Raw genomic sequence first — 23372 nt, 5'->3', positions numbered from 1 at the left:
CATAAGAGATGTCACTCCTCTTAATTCCACACTCCATACTCCCAAAGTCCTTTCATATAGTATGTTACCTTAAATTAGATTTCAATCTTTTTCGATAGGAACAGACTTGCATTTCGTTCGATTACGAAACAGATACATTTATATTTCCCGTAGGCACTACTCATACAATATGATACAGGTTATTCTCGGGGATGGCAAAAGAAACAAAAAAAGACTTGTTTTATTTTTATTTACAAAAACATACAGGCAGCTGTGAATTATTAAAAAATGTCGTTTTCAACGAAAAGGAACCTCCGTGTGGTAGATGCTAGTGTGTCTAAATATTAACGAACTTTCAATAGGAATTATTAGCACGAGAGAGCCATCACTGAAGTCCTTTTCCCTGAGAACGAAACAAATAAGTAGTCAGGTGACGCAAGTGCCCTAAATGGCAAACAAAACAAAGGTACCTAGGGACCACGAAGGTAGGCCTCCTAAGCAAGAAAATGTTTGGGATAATTTTGATTTATTTAATTATTTTAAGGTAATATAACGATTGTTTTACTATACAAAAAACTATTACCTTAAAAAATATTAAATAAATAAAAGATACCCTAAAAATTTCCCTTGTAGGGTAAACCGTCTATTACTGGCCACCTTATACTAAAAGGGATTATGTTTAATAATCACACAATCTAAGTTAATCACCAGAACGATAGTTATTTAGTTTACTTGAATTGTGTAAATAAATAAATAGAATTCTAATTTTAGCCATTTTAGTATAAGGTGGCCAGTAATAGACTGTTTACCCTAATTGGTTTTTCACATATTTCGTCAGATGGCGTTGTGGCGCTTATGATGACCGACTACTCTTATCCCCTCGTATGCGGCCTGTCAAATTTGATCATTGAAACAGTGACCTTGACATTTAAAACAATAAATTCCCACCTACCCTTATCATACACAGACAAGGGGTTATAGCTAGAGACAGACGAACAAATGAAGAGATTCCCGGCTATAGCCCTGAGCCCTACTTCTTGAGGTTGTGTTCTTGCCACTTGACACACGAGGAGGGCACTTGCCACCACTGACTTATATCCAACGACATTATAACTAGTAAGTTGCTTATAACAATGTAATTGCATAAGACCCCCAGCCCTTGACGTAAATGTATGGACACCGAATCTGACTAACGAACGGTTCAACTCACTGGTCTTTAGATTCACATATTTATGTCTGCGACATAAAAGCTTTACATAATCTATACATCTTTACATACTAAACAAAAACACTAAGTAACATCTCAGGCATTTAAAGAATATAACTAAGCAACCAATAAAATAATATTAAATAAATTTCATATAGAATTTTTGAATTTATAACCAAGAATTTGGCAAATTCGAACAACAAAAATGAAAAAAGTTTTGAGTTTATTCAATCAACAAGATCATCATCATCATACGCCATTTCCTAGCTAAGTATTTAGTACTTATCAATTTGTACACAAATACCCATACAAAGTGATCCTTTTATTTCCTCTAGAGCAGGGGTGGCCAACAGGTCGATCGACTGTTAGTCCAGTCGATCGTGGCAAGGCAAAAAAATATAAATACGCAGACCAGTTTCATTTAAGGTTTCAAGAAGTATGTAATTGGTAGATCGCACTGGGTTTCGTTAGTAAACAGGAGATCTTGGGTCTAATCAAGTTGGCCACCCCTGCTCTAGAGTGTATATTACTCATGCTTGCCTTATCTGGATTTCACTAACATAACATAAAACGTAATATATCTATGAACTCAATATCACTATTTCGTGCAATGAAGTCAAAATTTTAAAATGTAAATGACTCTAGGTATTATAAAACGGGTTTATTTGTGACAGTTTCAAAATATCACTAAAAATAATACTTTTATTTCCAGCAATGGCCTCGGTTAATCGGCTAGTTCGCCTTCTCAAAATTCTATAAGCTTTTAAAAAAAATTCCGTTAAGGAAACCAAAATTGATAAACCTATGAATAAAATGCCTGCACGTTACCAGACTATATCTAACTAGATTATTGCATAATTGTTAGCGATTCTTGAGCACCAGTGTACAATTTATTTCACGGTACTCTAATATCAAGGTCATCTATTATAAGTTGCCAAAGACAAAACATTTACATCAGGGGTGGCCAACAGGTCGATCGCGACTGTTTGGTCAGTCGATCGTGGCAAGGCAAAAAATATAAATACGTAGACCAGTTTCATTTAAGGTTTCAAGAAGTATGTAATTGGTAGATCGCACAGGGTTTCGTTAGCAAACAGGAGATCTTGGGTCTAATCAAGTTGGCCACCCCTTATTTACATACTTACGAGTATTGCCCTAAACCCGTTGGCAATAAGTCCTTCTTTACATAGTGGTGTCCTTGTACAGCCTAGACCATAGATAATTGGACTAGCCTTTCAGTAACTTACCCCTCTGTCAAAAAACTTGCACTATGTCAGTGGGGCGACACTCCTCCTTTCGGCCATTCTCGGCTCCGTTCGGCTCAGAATTGCTGCGAGCAATTATTAGGGTTGGCACAACTTAACGTCCCTTTGCGTGCACGACCACAGATAAGATAATGGCTTCAATTTTGTCAACCCTAAATAGCCGAAAGGGATAGTGTTATACATTAGAAAGGGACAGCATGATTCTACCCTGAATTGCTGTCAAACTTCGGTTTTGTAGGAAGTGTCATTTATGTACGGTAGTATTATTATTTACTCTGTGGCAATGTGCAAAACATCGTATATATAAATTTCCATGTATAATATGTTTGTGCGTGTCAAAATGAGAATGATTTAAGTGTTAATTTTTATTCATGTGTGTGTCTCTTCGTGTTTCGACACAGATCTTCTCTGCAAGTCTTTTTTTATGGAGTGTGGAATTAAGAGGAGTGGCATCTCTTATGGTAGAACTGTTGCAGAAGTGTCCAGCTGTCAGCTATAAATAATAGTTCCAAATCTCTCCAGAGTAGCGCTAGAGTAGCTAAGAACCTAGGCGTTATTGACGGAGTGAATTGCGCTGTCTATGATTTGTTTTTTTTTGTTCAAGTACTCTACGTATTGTAGCGCCACCTATTTAAGGTTTTTTGATGACACTTTTTGGTATATGGAGATTTCGTTCCTTATCTCCACCTTCCGTACTTTTTTTGACGCAAATACGTCCAGGCTATTCCAGATGTTGTATGTTCTAAGCTGTACAGCCAAGGAATTTGGTTTCTGTACCACAATGCGCAAAAAAAATGAAAAAGTGCAAGTTCATAAAGTTGATAAGTTAGTTGTACAGTCAAGGTATTAAATATCGATACGGACAAAGTGCCAAAAATATGTATACACTACCTTATTGCCCATATATTAAGGGAGTGTGTACATATTTTTGTCACTTTCTCCGCATCGATATTTAATACCTTGACTGTACATTGTCACAATTCCCAGTGACAATGTACCTACTAAGTGGCACAGATATATTCCTTGCTTGTACATTTCTCCGAGTACACATTTCTGATCATAACCACGATTTTAAATCTATAAGTATTTTTATAAAGGCATATCACAATGTAAGCTGTGTTCAGTCAAGTGTATAAATATGGGTGTACACATCTTACTCAAAAATATGTCCCATAGCATCTTATTCCAGTGTAATAAGAGCGTAGTACCATATTTATGAGACGATTCTTTCGATACATATTGTCCAACCTCTGTATGTATTTCCTAACTTTATTTGCAAAAAGTTAATTTTAGTTGTCAAATTGCCTGCTAGATGTCGCTATACCATGTGTTGAAAATCCTAGATCGCGGTGTTAAGATTTTTCCGAGAAACATGACGTCTGGCCGGTACTAAACATTGTCAAGCTTTTATAACAGTTGTACCTCTATTGAATTAATTACATTATTGTATAGTCAACAAGAGTGCTTTTCTTTTTGGGCCTTTTTACACATATTTTTGCATTTGACTGTACATAGCACGTGGGTGCAAATTCGTGATTTTCAAGTGAAGCACACACGCAACACCGTTTTAAATTCAAATGGCAATTACAATAACAACTTTTCTCTGATACCGAGGAGATATAATTGGTATTATTATACTTATTAGCTTTTTGAGATGAAACAGGGTTTACTTTGGTAATAGCGATCGTGTCATTCACGACGACGCGTGCCTTGACACGTAATATCATGTTATTAGAGGTTATATTTGACAAATCTGCGCGTCATCGTGGATGGCACGACGGAGGTCTAAGTAATAGAGCTATTGAAGAATGAGAGATGTGAAAATTGCGTATTATTTCCAAAAAGTCGAAAGCAATTTAGAAAAATTTCACAAGAAATAAAAAGTTTTTAATAATGCATAATTATAGTACAGGTAATTTCTTTCCCCATTGGAAATTGTAAGAACTTCTCAGATACTAACCCCCTTATTCATAAACGTCTACTAAAGTTGACAACCCGCTAATAATCGTTTGTCCCTTTCCGACGTATTGATGTAAAAGTGACAAACGATTATTAGCGGTTTGTCAACTTTAGTAGACGTTTATGAATAAGGGGGTAAGCCTTTATCGGGCATAAGGGTGTCAAAAATTACGCATAATTAAACCCTATCACTGAAATAAAGTTCAAAATCATTGTGGGAAATATATTCCCTCTGCCGTAGGCTTAAGACGGGCGGCCGATGGCAACGCTTTAGAGAGACCAGTTCGTCCAGTTGCGCCCTGTATAACTGAGGAACGTCTTGCAAGTCTAGTCTAGTTATAGCTCTTCAAGCTATTCCTCTTTCTTGCCGCAGCAATCCATTTTAATTGTTTTTAAACATACCACCACTACCTTATGTGGTTTTCCATCAGATATCCTTATACTTCACCTGCAATAAGGGCCTTTTTATCATAAATTCTATTAGAATTTCAGATGGAAACGTCCTTGTTGCACTTGAAGCATAAGGACCCTTCTGTGATGGAAAGCCACATATTTACGTACAATGTTGTCAGTCTGCTAGAAAACCAGTGCTACGGCATGCCATTTAATCATACAGAGAGATTCTTAACGTCTGTCTGTTCCGTTGTCTATAAGTTTTGTGATTTTTAGCCGTTAATACACAATTACATATTCTCGTGGCTTAAGACGGGCCGCCCGGCTACCTCCGTTTAAGAGCGACCAGTTCGTCCAGCTGCGCCTTGTACAGCTGCGTGACGTCCTGCAGGTCCAGCCGCAGCTCCTCCAGTTGCTCCTCTTTCTCGCCGTACATCTGGAGCAGGGCGTCGTATTGCTCTTGGACGCTCTGTGGAAGATTGGTTGATGTGAAATTGGGTAAGTTTGGAAACGGGTCGATTATAATGTTGCTAGCGAATTTTGTTTTCGTTACATTTGGATAAAGACTGGTATATTGAAATAATTTAGTTAAGTAGTAATAAGGAACATTTAATTTTAGGCACTATTGCATTAGGATCTTTGCCTGTAAAATTAGTTGCTGTTTCATTTTTTTTTTTTTTTATATAGCCTACATTGTGTCCCACTGCTGGGCAAAGGCCTCCCCTGTTTTCCGCCACTCGTCACGGCTTTGTGCGTGCTCCCGCCAGTCGCCACGAAATGAGTCCAGGTCGTCTCGCCATCTCGTTTTTGGCCTTCCTCTGCCTCGGGTGATCTGTGGTGCCCATTCGTGTTTCATAATAATAATAAAAAAACTTGGGAGAGCAGTTCCACGATTCCAACCGACCAGCGAGTCTAACTAAGTACAAATGACAAGTGATAATTTTCTGTACACCTATGTAACTCTACCAGCGAGTCTAACCAAGTACGAGTAACAATGAAAAATGAGCATTTAACACGATATAGCTACGTCACCTGGTAATCATCCAATCGAGCTCGAAGCGAAGCCACGTGATCTCTTAAAGTATTTCGTTATGTGCTAAGTTGTTAAGCGCGAGCTTGCGCGGCGCGCAGCTCCCAGTCTCGTTATAGCTATGGGAGCAGCTCGTCGACTCCAACCGACCAGCGAGTGGAACCAAGTAACAATAGAAAGTAAGTTTTTTCACTACACGATGTAATTACGTTACCTGATAGTCATCCAGTCGAGCCCGAAGTGAAGTCACATGGTCTCTGAGCGTGTCTCGCTCGGCGCTGTGCTGTAGAGCCCGCGCATGCGCGGCGCGCAGTTCCCAGTCTCGTCGTTATAGCTGTGGGAGTAGCTCGGCAACTTCATCCCACCAGCGAGTTTAATTAAGTAACAATGACAAGTGGGTTTTCTTTGTACACGATATAGCTGCGTTACCTGATAGTCATCCAATCGAGTCCGAAGCGAAGCCACGTGATCTCGTAAAGTATTTCGTTCTGTGCTAAGTTGTTAAGCGCGAGCTTGCACGGCACGCAACTCCTCGTCCTGTCGTTGTAACTTTGAGAATAACCCACTCCCACATTATCCTTATTAGGTATCATTTGTATTCGCTTTGTTCACATATGTGGTTGCAATAGTGCGTAATCTTAGTTTAGTATTATGTCACTACCTGTGAGTTCCTATAATTGGCTTCCTGTATCTACTATATTTTTCTATGTTAATGTCACAGCTGTTGGATCTCCAAATAAATAAAATAATAATAATAATAATAACTCAACGAATCAAGGCGACCAGCAAATCTAACTAAGTAACAATGACACACACGTACAGGATATAGCTGCGTTACCTGATAGTCATCCAACCGGGCCCGAAGCGACGCCACGTGGTCCCTGAGCGCGTCCCGCTCGGCGCCGAGCTGCAGCGCGCGCGCGCGGGCGGCGCGCAGCTCGCCCTCGCGGCGCTGCAGCCGCGCCAGCAGCTCGTCCAGCGCGGTCGGCGCCGGCGGCGTGGCGCGCCCCGCGTCCTCCTGCGGACATGGAGCGTTTGCACATTAATAAATAAATATTATAGGACATTATTACACAAATTGACTAAGTCCCACAGTAAGCTCAATAAGGCTTGTGTTGAGGGTACTTGACAACGATATATGTAATATATAAATATTTATAAATACTTAAATACATAGAAAACACCCATGACTCAGGAACAAATATCTATGCTCATCACACGAATAAATGCCCTTACCAGGATTTGAACCCGGGACCATCAGCTTCGTAGGCAGGGTCACTACCCACTAGGCCAAACCGGTCGTGAACATTGGCCGATCCGATATCGGATGTCGGATAATAAATAAATACATATTGTGGGACAAATCTTTAAAATTAGGAAACTATAGGTCTATAACGAAATCAATCCATAGCTATTAACTAAGTTTCTCATATGTTTATTTTAAGACTGTTTGTTTCTCAACAAAAAAAAAAGAAAAAAAATATATACATGAACAGTAGGCTTGTGTAGTACAGTCAGCATCAAAAGTAGCGGATGAAACAACGCGCCAAAAGTATCTGATATTCCGTTTAACTTTTCCGAATGTAGATAACTTTCTAAAATACGCGTTCAAATATATATCGTTTACAGTCTTAGTTGTTCTATATTAAAGACATCATTTTTTGTTAAGCTGTTACAGAATGGTAGATACTTTTGAAGCGTTATTTGATCCGCTACTTTTGATGCTGACTGTACATGCACATTGCGATGAAAATATACAAAAATATGCAATGTTATTATACGTAGTTACGTACTCGGGGCGCGCGGACGGAGACGGTTTGTATGGCAGATTTGGACTTTATAACTAAATTAATAAGGGTCGTAATAGATAGTTTTACTTTATACTCTAATAATGAGCAATTTTATGCCGCTTCCACGCGACTTAAACGTCAATTTTATGATTATGAGAAGTGAGAAAGAGATATGAACGACTCACCGAAGCCCACAGCGAAGAAGACAGCGTGTCGGACGCCACGGAGTGCGGCGGGCTGATGTCGCCACGACATGAAACTTGCTCCTGAAATATACATTTGCGGCATTATTCATATCATAATACGTCTGACAAATCTAAAATGTCGTTGATAATTATTTGACACAAAAAATACAAACAAACAAACATTTATTCAGCAAATACTATATACTTATAATACTATATACTTTTACATGTCAAATTTTTACATCCAATAAAAAAACAAAATACAATTACAAATATGGATCAATGAAATATTAGAATGTCGAATTACACAAAAAAACTATGATAAAAAAAATACAGACAACAAATACTAAAATTCTCAAATACTAAAGTGTCAGAGATAAAATATGATAAAAAAAAACGATCATTAAAATACCCTTAGAGGTGTAAAGGGTCTCCAAGACTTGAATTCTTATATAAATAATTAAAAGACATGAAATTAAATCAGAGAAACAGACAAGAACCGAATGAAGTGTCTCACGTTAATGCCACTCAAAAGTAAAGTTACATACTTATAACATAACATGTAGCCCGTGTAAGCTTAAACAGACCGGTCTGCACAAACAGCACCCGTTCACGAGTGTGACGCGTATCTCAGCTCAACTCAACCGTTCAATAACCAATAATTTTGTAATTTACCTGTAGAATAGAATTTCTTTTTTTCTCCGTCTCCAAGGCATCTTGAGCTGTGGCCAGGGCAGTTTCAGCGGCGGCGAGCTGTTGCCGCAATTCTGCTACTTCCTTGCTTGTTTCTTCCTTTATTCGCGTCAGCTCTCTGGATTTACTGAGAATTAAAATTTAAAGATTTTTTTACAATCTTTATAACCAAAAACGTTTTTTTTTCTTGGGAAAACTTACAGCTAATGTAACAAAATAGGTTTCGAAATAAAAACAGTAAGCCAATTACAAGTTTCCACTGGTAGAAACTGCATAAAGTACATGGCGTGCGAAATTACAGAATTAATAATAACTATTATTCTTATAACTATGTTGCTTGACAGTGAGACTGAGTTAAACATTTAACGAGAAGAACAAAAGATAAATAAATAAGATGGAATTGCATAAGTGTGAACAGTGGGAGAAATCTTGGCTCATTAGTTTGCGAATTGAACTAAAGCTATCACAGAACAGATCGATGTGATCGTGATGTTTACAAAGCTGATTAAAGGACTTAGCAGCTCTTAGAAGAAATGAGTTATTCCTATAATTAGTATGAACGACGGGAATATGAAACGTTCGTTTGGTGCGAGAGGATAGGCGAGAATAGGCTTCGCAGAAATTACTTAAATTTGACTTGATACATTGATAACCATGAGAACAGCTTTCAATCTGGTAAATAAGTAGTAGATTCTGGTCCCCGTGCCATTATTTTGTAAAGCCGTACTCGACTTACATTTGACTTTCGTGTATGTATGTATGTATGTATGTTCTGGGCAACGCCTAACCTTGAGTCGTCAAGTTAAATCCGACTCGTGACACACTTAGCTAGCTCGTCCTTCAGTGTGTCGACTCTTAGTGATTTGTTGTCGACACTGACTGGTCACAGTAAGACTTCAGAGGCGGCCAGTCATCGGGTTAACTCTTATAACTCGTCACACTTAGCCAGGTCTTTAGTGTGTCGACTCTAGCGACCAATTCAGCCAGTTCTCGCACTAGCTGGTCACGATGTCCAGTCGGCCTCGTGCGTCGTCTAGTAAGCCTCAAGAGACGGCCAGTCGTCGAGTTAACACATTTAACTTACCTGGCTAGCTCGTCTTCTAGTGTGTAGATTCTAGCAACCAGGTCTTGACACCAGGTCATAGTGTCTAGTCAGTCTTTTTGAGTCTTCAGGCTTATTTATTATTATTGGAGTTTGTGGGCCTTTGAGTGCCACGTCGACCAGGCAGTGATCTATTGTGAAAGCCCTTTAAAGTTCATTACTAATGCCCGTTCAATCCAGGAAATTCCAGATTCTTTGGGCCGTAATGTTCTGTACCTCATAGGGTTGCAATACTTTATATACTTTGTAATTACTTGTGAGTTCCTGTAATTGGCTCTCTGTATTAATCTTGTTGTCCTATTGTAAGTTTAAAGCTGTTGGTTCTCCTGAACGTAAATATATAAATAAATATGTGCCGCCCTAAGTGGGTACTTCTTTTTCTTCAGGCTTACATATTTTCCAAATTATCACACACTTACCTAGTTAGCTCATGCTAGAGCATGCTACACACTAGCCCCCTTATTCATAAGCGTGTACTAAAGTTACAAAGCCGCTAATAATCGTTTGTCCCTTTCCATCATACCAATACGTCGGAAAGGGTCAAACGATGATTAGCGGCATCGTAACTTTAGTACAATTCAATTCAATTCAATTCAATTCAATTCAAATATACTTTATTCATGTAGGCCTAGCAACAAGCACTTATGAATAGTAAGACAGTATTACATATAATTATCTTAATCTAATTATCAGAGCAATTTATTGATGTTGTAAATATTATTCCATATATAATACTAATGAATATAATACATAGATCAAATTTAATACTAAAACTTTCACAAAATACAGTCATACAAAAAAAAATGTATAAAAAATACTTGTCTAGATTGTTTCTAGAATAAATTCTAAATGTCAAACAAATATAATAAAAACAACAAAGGAAATACATGCATTGGAATATCCATTTCATCATCATTATTCAAATATAATAAATAATTAATCATTTCGAATCACAATTAATCCCACGTTGTTTTATCATTCATGTAGTCTTGTGTGGTATAATAAGCTTTAGAAATAAGTTTACGCTTTACATGATTCTTAAATTTATTAATTGGTAACTCAGTAATATGGTTTGGAAGTTTATTATAAAATCTCACACAATTACCCATGAATGATTTTTTAATTTTATGGAGCCGAGTGAAGGGCACGGCGAGCTTATGTTTATTTCTAGTATTAATATTATGAATGTCACAATTTTTCTTAAAATCGGCAATATTTTTATGCACATACAGAATATTCTCATAAATGTATTGACAGTGCACTGTCATGATGTCAATTTCCTTAAATTTATCTCTCAGTGAGTCTCTATGTTTCATTTTATATATTGCTCGAATAGCCCTCTTCTGCAGAACAAAAATGGTATTTATCTCTGAAGCACCACCCCACAGTAAAATACCATATGACATAATGCTATGGAAGTAACTAAAATATACTAATCGAGCTGTTTTGACATCAGTTAACTGACGGATTTTGCTTACTGCAAAAGCTGCAGAACTCAGTCTATTCGAAAGAGTAGCAATATGGGGACCCCACTGGAGTTTAGAATCTAAAGTTATACCAAGAAAAACTGTACTATCAACTAGTTCCAATTCCTCATCCTTCACAATGACACTTGTTTGTACATGCCTTACATTACTAGTGACAAACTTAATACATTTAGTCTTATTCTCATTTAACAATAAATTATTAACATTGAACCAATTTACTACTTTAGAAATAGCATCGTTTACATCATTGTAAGCTTGTTGCTGTCGTTTGACTTTGAAAATAAGTGAAGTGTCGTCTGCAAACAATACTATATCATGGTGGGTCTTTACAAGGAATGGCAAGTCATTTATGTAGATAAGGAACAGGAAAGGTCCCAATATTGACCCCTGTGGTACACCCATAGAGACCAATGACCCCGGTGATCGCTGTCCATTCACATCGACCCTTTGTATTCTACCATTTAAGTAGGACTTAAGTAAACGCACGTTTATGAATAAGGGGGTAGATGTGTAGACCCTAGCAAGCAGTTTGTGCGTCATCCAGTAACACCATCTATAGTATAGTGTAGTAGTAGAGTATCTTCAGACTCTTCCAAATCGAAACACACTTACCTAGCCACTTCATCCTCTAGTGTGTCGACCCTAGCGACCAGTTCTCGACACTGACTAGTCACTGTGTCCAGTCGGCTCTGTGCGTCGTCCAGTAAACCTTCAGAGGCTGCTAGTCGTCGGGTTAGTTCTTCTAATTCGTCGCGGGAGAGACGCTCGCGTTCCACGGCTTTGGTTAGGGAGGTTTCGGCTTCAGCTGTGGAGTTAAAGTTGATGTTGTGATTTATGTTTAGTTTCAGCAGGGTTTCAGCAATTCTGATTTTATTTTTATTATTATTTTCACACTATTATTACCCCTACTGTCCATGTGCACTATAGTACAGTGTGCGCGGGCCTCCAGTGTCTTACCGAGTTGCTGCTTGAGTCCCCTCACAGTGTTGACATGCGCCTGGTCCCTGTCCAGCGCGGACCGCTGCAGCGCGGCCAGCTGCGCGCCGGCGCGGGCCTCCAGTGTCTTACCGAGTTGCTGCTTGAGTCCCCTCACAGTGTTGACATGCGCCTGGTCCCTGTCCAGCGCGGACCGCTGCAGCGCGGCCAGCTGCGCCAGCAGCGCGCCGGCGCGGGCCTCCAGTGTCTTACCGAGTTGCTGCTTGAGTCCCCTCACAGTGTTGACATGCGCCTGGTCCCTGTCCAGCGCGGACCGCTGCAGCGCGGCCAGCTGCGCCAGCAGCGCGCCGGCGCGGGCCTCCAGTGTCTTACCGAGTTGCTGCTTGAGTCCCCTCACAGTGTTGACATGCGCCTGGTCCCTGTCCAGCGCGGACCGCTGCAGCGCGGCCAGCTGCGCGCCGGCGCGGGCCTCCAGTGTCTTACCGAGTTGCTGCTTGAGTCCCCTCACAGTGTTGACATGCGCCTGGTCCCTGTCCAGCGCGGACCGCTGCAGCGCGGCCAGCTGCGCCAGCAGCGCGCCGGCGCGGGCCTCCAGTGTCTTACCGAGTTGCTGCTTGAGTCCCCTCACAGTGTTGACATGCGCCTGGTCCCTGTCCAGCGCGGACCGCTGCAGCGCGGCCAGCTGCGCCAGCAGCGCGCCGGCGCGGGCCTCCAGTGTCTTACCGAGTTGCTGCTTGAGTCCCCTCACAGTGTTGACATGCGCCTGGTCCCTGTCCAGCGCGGACCACTGCAGCGCGGCCAGCTGCGCCAGCAGCGCGCCGGCGCGGGCCTCCAGTGTCTTACCGAGTTGCTGCTTGAGTCCCCTCACAGTGTTGACATGCGCCTGGTCCCTGTCCAGCGCGGACCGCTGCAGCGCGGCCAGCTGCGCCAGCAGCGCGCCGGCGCGGGCCTCCAGTGTCTTACCGAGTTGCTGCTTGAGTCCCCTCACAGTGTTGACATGCGCCTGGTCCCTGTCCAGCGCGGACCACTGCAGCGCGGCCAGCTGCGCCAGCAGCGCGCCGGCGCGGGCCTCCAGTGTCTTACCGAGTTGCTGCTTGAGTCCCCTCACAGTGTTGACATGCGCCTGGTCCCTGTCCAGCGCGGACCGCTGCAGCGCGGCCAGCTGCGCCAGCAGCGCGCCGGCGCGGGCCTCCAGTGTCTTACCGAGTTGCTGCTTGAGTCCCCTCACAGTGTTGACATGCGCCTGGTCCCTGTCCAGCGCGGACCGCTGCAGCGCGGCCAGCTGCGCCAGCAGCGCGCCGGCGCGGGCCTCCAGTGTCTTACCGAGTTGCTGCTTGAGTCCCCTCACAGTGTTGACATGCGCCTGGTCCCTGTCCAGCGCGGACCGCTGCAGCGCGGCCAGCTGCGCCAGCAGCGCGCCGGCGCGGGCCTCCAGTGTCTTACCGAGTTGCTGCTTGAGTCCCCTCACAGTGTTGACATGCGCCTGGTCCCTGTCCAGCGCGGACCGCTGCAGCGCGGCCAGCTGCGCCAGCAGCGCGCCGGCGCGGGCCTCCAGTGTCTTACCGAGTTGCTGCTTGAGTCCCCTCACAGTGTTGACATGCGCCTGGTCCCTGTCCAGCGCGGACCGCTGCAGCGCGGCCAGCTGCGCGCCGGCGCGGGCCTCCAGTGTCTTACCGAGTTGCTGCTTGAGTCCCCTCACAGTGTTGACATGCGCCTGGTCCCTGTCCAGCGCGGACCGCTGCAGCGCGGCCAGCTGCGCCAGCAGCGCGCCGGCGCGGGCCTCCAGTGTCTTACCGAGTTGCTGCTTGAGTCCCCTCACAGTGTTGACATGCGCCTGGTCCCTGTCCAGCGCGGACCGCTGCAGCGCGGCCAGCTGCGCCAGCAGCGCGCCGGCGCGGGCCTCCAGTGTCTTACCGAGTTGCTGCTTGAGTCCCCTCACAGTGTTGACATGCGCCTGGTCCCTGTCCAGCGCGGACCGCTGCAGCGCGGCCAGCTGCGCCAGCAGCGCGCCGGCGCGGGCCTCCAGTGTCTTACCGAGTTGCTGCTTGAGTCCCCTCACAGTGTTGACATGCGCCTGGTCCCTGTCCAGCGCGGACCGCTGCAGCGCGGCCAGCTGCGCGCCGGCGCGGGCCTCCAGTGTCTTACCGAGTTGCTGCTTGAGTCCCCTCACAGTGTTGACATGCGCCTGGTCCCTGTCCAGCGCGGACCGCTGCAGCGCGGCCAGCTGCGCCAGCAGCGCGCCGGCGCGGGCCTCCAGTGTCTTACCGAGTTGCTGCTTGAGTCCCCTCACAGTGTTGACATGCGCCTGGTCCCTGTCCAGCGCGGACCGCTGCAGCGCGGCCAGCTGCGCCAGCAGCGCGCCGGCGCGGGCCTCCAGTGTCTTACCGAGTTGCTGCTTGAGTCCCCTCACAGTGTTGACATGCGCCTGGTCCCTGTCCAGCGCGGACCGCTGCAGCGCGGCCAGCTGCGCCAGCAGCGCGCCGGCGCCGTCCCCGCCGGCCGCGGCGCCGACGCGGGCCTCCAGCGCGGCGCACAGCTCGCGCGCCTCGGCTAGCTCTCGGCGGAGCGCTTCCTCGCGGGACACCCACCGACGTTCCTCTATAAACAATACACAAGCATTCATCTTTAGGCGGCTCAAAAATTTAAGTTTTTTTCTCAAGAAACAAACAACTTTCAAGAAACAAACCTTGAACAACTTCCGCTCTCAGACCAGCCAGTTGTTGTTGTAGCGCCTCGAGCTGCGCGCGCTGCTGGTCGGCGTCCCGCTGCGCGCGCGTCGCGGCGCCGCAGCGGGCGCGCAGCTCGACTCGCTCCGTGTCTACGTCGGCCAGCTCTCGTTTGGCTGCCTCGAGCGACGCTCGGGTCGTGGTGAGGCGTTGGGTTGCGTCGTCTAGTGCGCTTTTTGTCTGGGAATTGAATTTTGCTAATATTAACAAAATGGAAAGCATTATCTCGTTCATTTTATAATCAAGTCTTGTTTCAACAAGAAACTGTTATTCCGTTTCTGCACGAGCATATGTTTTGCACCCTTACGAAAAAAAGCGCGCAGTTATAATAAAAAAATCGGCTAAGTGCGAGTCGGACTCCGACAGTGACTTCTTTGCACGAAGGGTTCCGTACCATTAGGTATCTAAAAATCACTGTTTTGTATGGGAGCCCCCTTAAATATTTATTTTATTCTATTTTTAGTATTTGTTGTTATAGAGATCAACAGAAATACATAATTTGTAGAAATTTCAACTGGCTAATAACTATCACGGTTCATGAGATACCGCCTGGTGACAGACGGACGGACGGACAGCGGAGTCTCAGTAATAGGGCCCCGTTTGACCCTTTGGGTACGGAACCCTAAAAAGGTTAATATGCACGACGTCATACAAAGTAAATTCTGCTTCTCAAGCGTCGTCGGAGAGTGGAAATACCTTGATAATCATGTACATACCTGTAATAAGACTAATAAGTTAAAAAGAAAATATATTGTTTGGGGTCAACTTTTGTCCAAAATTGTTCAGACAAATATATTGAATTACGAACCTCAAACATCTAATTCGTACATTTGGTCTAGTGCATGATAAGTCAAACATAGTTATCTGTCTAATTTAAAATACACCGCTTTACAATTTGATGCCTACACTTAAAAGATAACGCTGCCTTATCATTATCACAATTGTCAGTCATCGCTTGATAAAATAGCGGAAATATTACATTACATAGTGTCCATACTTGTACCTTCTTCAGAGGCCGCCGCTTTAACACAGCTTTTTACTTATAATATCTTATTAGTAGTCACATTCTGATGGAAATAACTAAACACAAAGAGACCACTCTCCTTGTACCACGTCTTAAACTTTCGTGAAATGTGCCCAGCTCGTATGATACTAAACTACGGACCCAGGTATGTCCTTAAACTACGTCCACAAGAGCGGTATGGGCATTGTGAATGTCATCTCGCTTTGTGTGGTAGGGTACAGCACAGCGGATGTCACAGAGCCCAACTGGGGAAGTACCTCCACCTTACAGAAAACCGCAGCCAAATAACACTAGACCCTACTCATAGTGTTGTGTTCCTGCCGGTGAGTAAGGTTGCTCAACAAGGGAGGGTTTAGGGTCGGCAATGCGCATGTAACTCCTCTGGAGTTGCAGGCGTACATAAGCTACGGAGACTGCTTACCATCAGGCGGGCCGTATGCTTGTTTGCCACCGAAGTAGTATATATAGAAAAAACTATATGCAGTGCAGTACTTTTTCGAGACGAGACTCTAAATAACTTCAAATAAAAACAACACTCCGAAAATAGAAACTAGAGATGCTCCGGATATTCGGTTACTACCCGGTATCCGGCCTAACCGGCGCTTATTTTATCATCCGGCCAGATACTGACAATGACGTACCATCCGGCCGGATACCGGATGGTAACTTTGCTTAATTTTGGAGTAAAGTAAACAAATTGAATCACGAGTGACGGTCATAATTGCACTCATTTATTATTTTAAAACAATTTTAACATAATACATACCTAGTTATTATATAATATATTTGTGCCGTAGACGTGGTAATTAAATTTAATTAATCATTAAAAGCCCTGCTTTTTCAGAGTCTCTCACTGTAAACACTAGTAGGTACATAGTGAGAAGAGATATTTGATCTAATTTGACCAAAATTGAGAATTTATTGATATTTTCAAATGGTTTTTCATACACGAGGTCCCAGCTTTCTTTTCTTCTTTTTAGATTTCAAAGTAAACAAACGGCGTAGCTATTTAGCATCTTCTTTGTCCACCTCAAAATAAGTCTAAAGAGATCTTTTAGTGGCCCTTTTTTCAGAACTTGTGTGATAGTTCTGAAAAACAGGGACATTTATTGTTTCTAGCAAAGTATGCGCGTGCATGTCTAGTATTAACAATTTAAGTATAATTCCGCGGGCCGAACATTCGGCGGCCGGATACCGATATTCGGCGGCCGGATACCGAATATTTGTCGGCAGGATACCGAAAATTCGGCGGCCGGATACCGAATATTCGGCCGATGGTCTGGCCGAATACTATACTATACTCCTTCCTTGCCGTATCCGGCAATGGCGACCCCATCAACAATTCTTATCCGGATTATGAAATGCCCTTATGTGCCTCGCAAAACCAAACTTTGTTTTGAAGATGCGGTCACACGATGCGCAATGGAGTTGTCCAGTCGAGTTGCGGGTGTATGTGTAGGAGGGCTTATTAGGTCGCGTCTTGCGGATATCACGCTTAGCATCTAGGTCTTCCAGACACTGCTGCTCAAATTGAGCTACTTTCTTGTGAACACTAGAACGCCATTCCGATCTTTGCATTGCCCTCCCTCTGGCCGAATATTCGGTATACGTATACGGCGAAACAACTTTCCGTTACATCTCTAATAGAAACACGTGTATGAAAACCAATTTCCATACTTTTTTATCTGTTTGTGTAATTACATAAGTACATTCATTTATCCTTCGTTTCATTCAGCTCTTTATAAAACGCGAGACCTAAGTAGTTATTGTACTTTCAGTCTATACATAGAAACATTTGTTCTCTAAAAATCACTGCAGACAGAAAGTTCTCTTAACACATCACAACTTCAAATTTTAAACTTTATTTATATTCAGTTAAAGTTCAATTTCAACTGGCATTGCATTTCAGTTGTAGCCTTTTTCTAATTGAACAATTGTTACAATGTGGTTATGATAAGGAAAATGCATTTAGATACGTAATGTAATGTACACTTTTACTGATTTGGTTCTCGTTTCACGGTAAATGAACATTTTAAACTCGTTATTAATATTAAGTACAATGGAAGTTAACGACTTGGCAGAACATTTGTAGTTTTATAAATTCACACACTATACACATAAAATAAAGGTTTAATTTACCTTGGTTTAATTTGCCTCTGGGTTCTTGTTCGCTGAGATAAGTCCACATGTCGGCGGCCGATCGTAAAATCAGGCCGATCGTAAAGTCCCTGTGTAATGTTTTGACGATAGTCACATTAAACCGATAGATATGTTGAATATGTTCGTTAGGTTGCTTCCGATGCCCGCGAATGAACGTAGCTCCGTCGACTCATGGAACGAGCCAATGATTTTCACGTTTCGCGATATGCGTAGGAATTCATGACTTGCCTGATTTTACGATCGGCCGCCGACATATACGGCCTCAATGTGGGATATTCCTCGTTCTTCTATTGCTACTCTTGTAGTCTAGTAAATTAAACTAAACCTAAAGCAATAAGGTTTAGATTATCTCAGTGACTTCCACGTCTAGTTTATCATTCGCCGTGGTGAGTCGGATAGTTCCAGCTCTTTTTTCGCAGCGACAAACCTCTGTAGGCGCTCTTGTAAATTGAACTCCAACAACATTTTAGTAAGGTGCAGATTACCTGTGGGCAGTTGATACCCAGCCTTGGTACTCTTTCGCGGCTTGTAAATTTAACTCTATACATATAACATTAAGGTTCCCTTTACCTCAGCAAGTTCCACTTCTAGTTTCTTATTAGCCGTAGTAAGTCGGTAAACGGCCTCAATTTGTGACACTTCTAACTCTTCTTTGGCAGCGATAGATCTCTTTAGTCGGTCTAGCTCGGAAGTCTGTTCGGCTATTTTATCCCTGAAATAAACAAGATACTATAGTTTGGCCCAGGACTGTCTCATTTCAAACATAGGCAGAGAGAATCATACTTTCTTTGTCTTACACTAGTTACCTAGAAGAAAATTTTCACAAACACAAAAAATTCTGGTTATTACTAACTGACAAGTGGTGTTAGCCAGACTACGATTATCTCTTACACTTCTAAACGGTTTAGTTGGCTTGGTCCAGGATGCTGACCTTTTTAATGACAAGTTGAGTGTTTTGTGCTCGAAAATATCCCAATATTTAAATGTCTTTCTAAGACGTCCCTAGACTGAGGCAGTTGGGAGATATGCCTTAAAAAATGTTAATGTTATAAAATGTAGTCATTATTATCTTGAATTATTATGATTTTTTTTGTTTTTATTTACTTGTTTATTTGCAATTAATATGACAATTAATATGGCGTTTGGCCTCCGCTGTGAACCGGACATGTGTTTGAAAATAAATAAATAATAAGCTCATATAAAATGGGTATGCGGCAAACGCATCGCGTTTATCGCACAAAACAACCGCGCGCTTAAACGATTGGTCGGCACACAACTAATAGTGTGTGCATTCATCCTTACTGCAGTAGGTAGTGACTTCCCAACAAAAGTAAGTATGTGCCAAAGACACCAGTAAATTATACCAACAAGTCAGTATCAATCATAGTTATTTTACCCTATGTGATTTCTAAAAAAACCTTACCTAAGTCCTTTAATAACTTGCTCATTATCCTTCTCTTTCGCTCTCAGTTTTTTAATAATATTCGAATGCTGTAACTGCTGACGAGCTAGCTTCTCTCCTTCCTCTTGCATCTGAGCTATAACTTCATCCCTTTCTTTCAAACTGCTTTCTAGCTCGGAGGAGTTCTTGCGGGACGAGTCGGATTTGAGGCTGTCGAGTTGCTTGCGTAACTGGTCCTGGTAAAAAATAAAGTTTATTATGTTTTCTCTTATAAAAAGTACTCGGTAGAATATATGCATCTTTTTTATTCGCACGGGATCTTCATCTAGCTAGGTACACGTGCTCTTCGTCGTTCGTCAATGGTCGGGCTGCCTAAAAGACCATGGAAAAGACAGTGTGCGAGAAGGACCATTAGTCGTGGGGTTCTAACCTTGGCTCTTATTACCAATGGGTTTCTTGGAACTAGTATGCGAAATATGATTTTGATAGTATCAGTCGCTTCTCGGTGAAGTAAAACACCATGAGGAAGCCTCAATTGCTGGCCCGGTTTGCCATTGTGGGGACTATACAGTACTATACTATAGTATAGTACTGTAGTATACTCAACTAGAGCTCAATCCTTTTTGTGCCCGAGAGGAGACCTGGGTGAGTAGCCAACATGCCAATCATTAACGCTCCGTAGCGTAGCGTAGTCCAGTAGTCATCTCTCTCTCTCTCTCTCTATCACTCTTCCATAGTAGTACGAGTGACAGTTGCTTTTCGTTCGCTATCGAGTTTATCGAGCGTAAACGATTGGCATGTTGGCTACCCACCCAGGCCTCCAGGCATGTTGGCTAAGCACCCTGTTCCGAGCAGTGGGACGTAAATTAAATGATATAATTGGTTCGTAAGTACTTACATGTCTTATATCTTGGTTCTAAACAAAAATAATAGTCATTAGAATTTTGAGGCCCATGATTTTAATGTTTGATGTAAGTAATAATTATACCTACCGAAAGAACTAAAAATATAATAGCTACTTGCCAATATATGGGTAAATTACCTACTATATAAAGAATATCGCATCATCGTCTATGAAATATTATTGTTATCAGAAAAAATATAGTAACTGTATCGATTAGCGGAAAATTATACCGAATAAATACCTACTAAGACTTGTAGGTATAATTACCAGTATAAATATTGCATTGTTCCTAACAGTCCTGACTAAGCAGGTACCGACAGTGGCGGCCTTAACCATTGCGTGTCTAGGGGCGACAGATCTTTGCGAGGTCCTTGACTTTAGGTAACTTGTCTTTAGGTAGGCGGCGCAAAGAGCGGCAAATCAACATGTCAATGTTAATGGTGGAGCGCAATGCATGAATGACTTTTATTTGCCGCTCGCCGCTGCATATAGTCTGCAGCCTCATACTAAGATAATCTCCTCGGCTGTCCTGCCCACGGTGCTCGCCACTCCGCCCACTCCCTAAGTCCCTATTGCCAACGTTGGCTACCGTCTATTATAGATTGGCGTAGCATGACTTGCGTCGCATTGCATGTGATGAAGTCGACCAGAGTTAGATGTAATTTGGTATTTAGCCATTGCAAGATAAACCCAATAAAGCGTACGTATGGGCGATTTTAACGTGGTTTATTGGTCAACGTCAAAACGCATTTAATATAAATCGTCATAGGGTTTAAACTGTAATATGAATATTGTTTACCTTTTCCCTTATGGCCTGTTGGAACTTCTTTTCCAACGCCGACATCCTCTGCGTATAGTCCTCCGTGATTGTACTAATATCCCCACTCTCGTGCATCCCATGCTTTGCTAGCAAGCTCTCTACCTGGGTCTTCAAGTCCGCATTACTCTCCGCCAGCTCTGCATTGCTTCTGCTCACTTCCATCAGTCTATTCTCTCTGGCTTCCAGTATTTCTGCCATTTCACATAGCCGACGCATCAACCGGTCATTTTCTGTACTACTGTCATCACTTGTATTACTTTGAACTGATGCTTCGGATAATTCTCTGTTATGTCCACGGATTTTAGTCGCTAAAGATTTTCCTAAGACTAAATCAACCAAGTTCGGTGAGATTGTTCCATCAAATTTTTTGAAGTTGTATTTGGCAGGACTGTTACGAAAACCATGGTTGTCACCGTTTGGACTTGGGATGATTTCAATGTCTGATGATGTGGTTGTTTCAAGCTCATCACCTGAAGTATGGCCAGAGGTACGATCAGAACCGATCTTGACCAAGTCACTCTTGCTGTCAGAGCTGGTTGGCGATATGCGCTCTTTAATGCTGCCTTTTTGAAAATCAGATTTATCAGACTGGCTACATTGCTGCTTCTCCACATTAACAAAAGCTGAACTTTCAGATCTAATCATTTCTCCAGAAACATTTACATTGTAAAATGAGGATGAATCACTCAATTTCTCCATAAGCACATCTTCAGGTTCAGTCTCTTTCTTTGGCTCGCCAACATTTAAGTCTAGAATCATACTGTCATTATCAGCATTCAAGGTCCGATCAGACCAGGATCCGTCATTAGATGAGTTCTCACTAATCTGCATTTTCTGTGGTAGCAATGGAGGATCTAAGTGAATAAATTCTTTCTCTAGCAACTTCTTGCTTTCTCTTTTTGGAAATGGACTTACTGGCTTGTCATCAGTATCTAAAACTGTAGGAGCTGTGCATTCTGAGATGGAATTATAGGACATGGTGTCTTCATCATCATCGGCTACCAAACTGACACTGTCTGCTGTCTCCGCTTTCTCAGTCCTGTCAACTGGTGTAGATTTCTTGTCACTCAACTCGCCAGGTGAGAGATTTGAAGATGTACTGCTGTTTTTATCACTGGAATAACTGTCAAAGCCTAGGCATTCAATAGAGCTGGGACTCACAAGGCTGTCTGGTAAAATTTCCACAGATTCAGAGTTGAGTTTCTGACCAACACTGCTACTGTGGGAGATGGAGTGTACAGATGCAGCTTCAGAGTCTGGAGTAGTCTTCAAACTCTGTGACAATACCTCAACAGAGTCAGAGCTGTTCCTGCTCGACACCAGTGATAATCTATTTGAGCGGGATGAATTACGTCTCTCATCGGTCTTGACATCATCTTTTACCTTTTTAACATCAAACTCTGATTCATCAGACATAACAAGCTGGCTTTTGGAGAACAAGTCAGTAGCACTGCCATATTTTGAGTCATTAATAACATTCATGGACTTAGCTTTTGGAGGTTGAACAATTGCTGTATCTATTTCAGAATTCTTTTGATGTTCAAAGAAAGACCCTGCAAATGATCCCCAGAGGCTTTGAGAGCCCTTAGAAGGGCTCTCGGTGACTACGGTCTGCTCGTTGGTATCTTGAGGGCCTTCAGCGCTGACTGTAAGGCCCCAAGAGGCAAAGAAATCAGAGTTGTCTTTTGGGGTCGTTTCACTTTCACCTGGCGACGATTTCATCTGAGAAGTGGAGGCCCCCGCTTCCTCCTCCTCCCCGCTCTCGTCCTGGATGTCCAGAGCCTTGTCCAGCGTCTTCTGAGCTTCTTTCAGCGCTGTCTTCGCCAAACTCGTTAAACCAGACGTGTCGAACCAATTCATATTGAAATCTCATTGACTACGCACACAAACATCACGTTTGACTAATTAAAAATATCCGCAGTATTATATCACCGTAGGAATGTTTTAACTGGCCATTGTTTAATCGAAAAACATTATTCACATTATCACAACACAGGAACTAAGTGACGTTTCCATTTTGTAATATTTGTATTTATGTTTTCCTTTTGTATCCTGCGACGGTACCCTATCTTCGAGAAATTGTTAGAATAGCTCGCGTAAACTGTCTGAAATAAAATAATTAAATTTTATAGCAATTTGAAACACTATAACTACACTTCTTAATTTCATGTACACGAAATATGGACTGAATTTTCTGAAACGATTTGCAACTCGGTCACAAACAAAGTAGTATTGACGTGTCAAGATCCAATCAGGAACGTTGGGACCTAAATGACACAGTTTCTTATTGGTCCACGAGCTGTCAAAACA

At 42.6% G+C, this 23372-nt stretch overlaps 1 protein-coding gene across 1 annotated transcript; it reads right to left on the bottom strand.

Annotated features, from left to right (window-relative positions):
* Nucleotides 1-212: 212 nt before the first annotated feature.
* LOC133523340 (TATA element modulatory factor) lies at nt 213-23292 on the bottom strand. The gene is made up of 10 exons (XM_061858862.1): nt 21042-23292; nt 19360-19574; nt 18507-18648; nt 14713-14932; nt 14412-14624; nt 11703-11895; nt 8484-8628; nt 7809-7889; nt 6672-6851; nt 213-5272 (listed from the first exon to the last, which is right to left on the bottom strand). Exons 1-10 carry the CDS (start codon nt 22920-22922, stop codon nt 5129-5131), a joined length of 3414 nt encoding a protein of 1137 aa, XP_061714846.1. The 5' UTR covers nt 22923-23292; the 3' UTR covers nt 213-5128.
* Nucleotides 23293-23372: the final 80 nt, after the last annotated feature.

This window comes from Cydia pomonella, chromosome 12, assembly GCF_033807575.1.
Source record: "Cydia pomonella isolate Wapato2018A chromosome 12, ilCydPomo1, whole genome shotgun sequence".
NCBI lineage: Eukaryota > Metazoa > Arthropoda > Insecta > Lepidoptera > Tortricidae > Cydia > Cydia pomonella.
The sequence above is the reverse complement of the archived record's forward strand: the minus strand, read 5'-3'. Positions and strand labels throughout refer to the sequence as shown.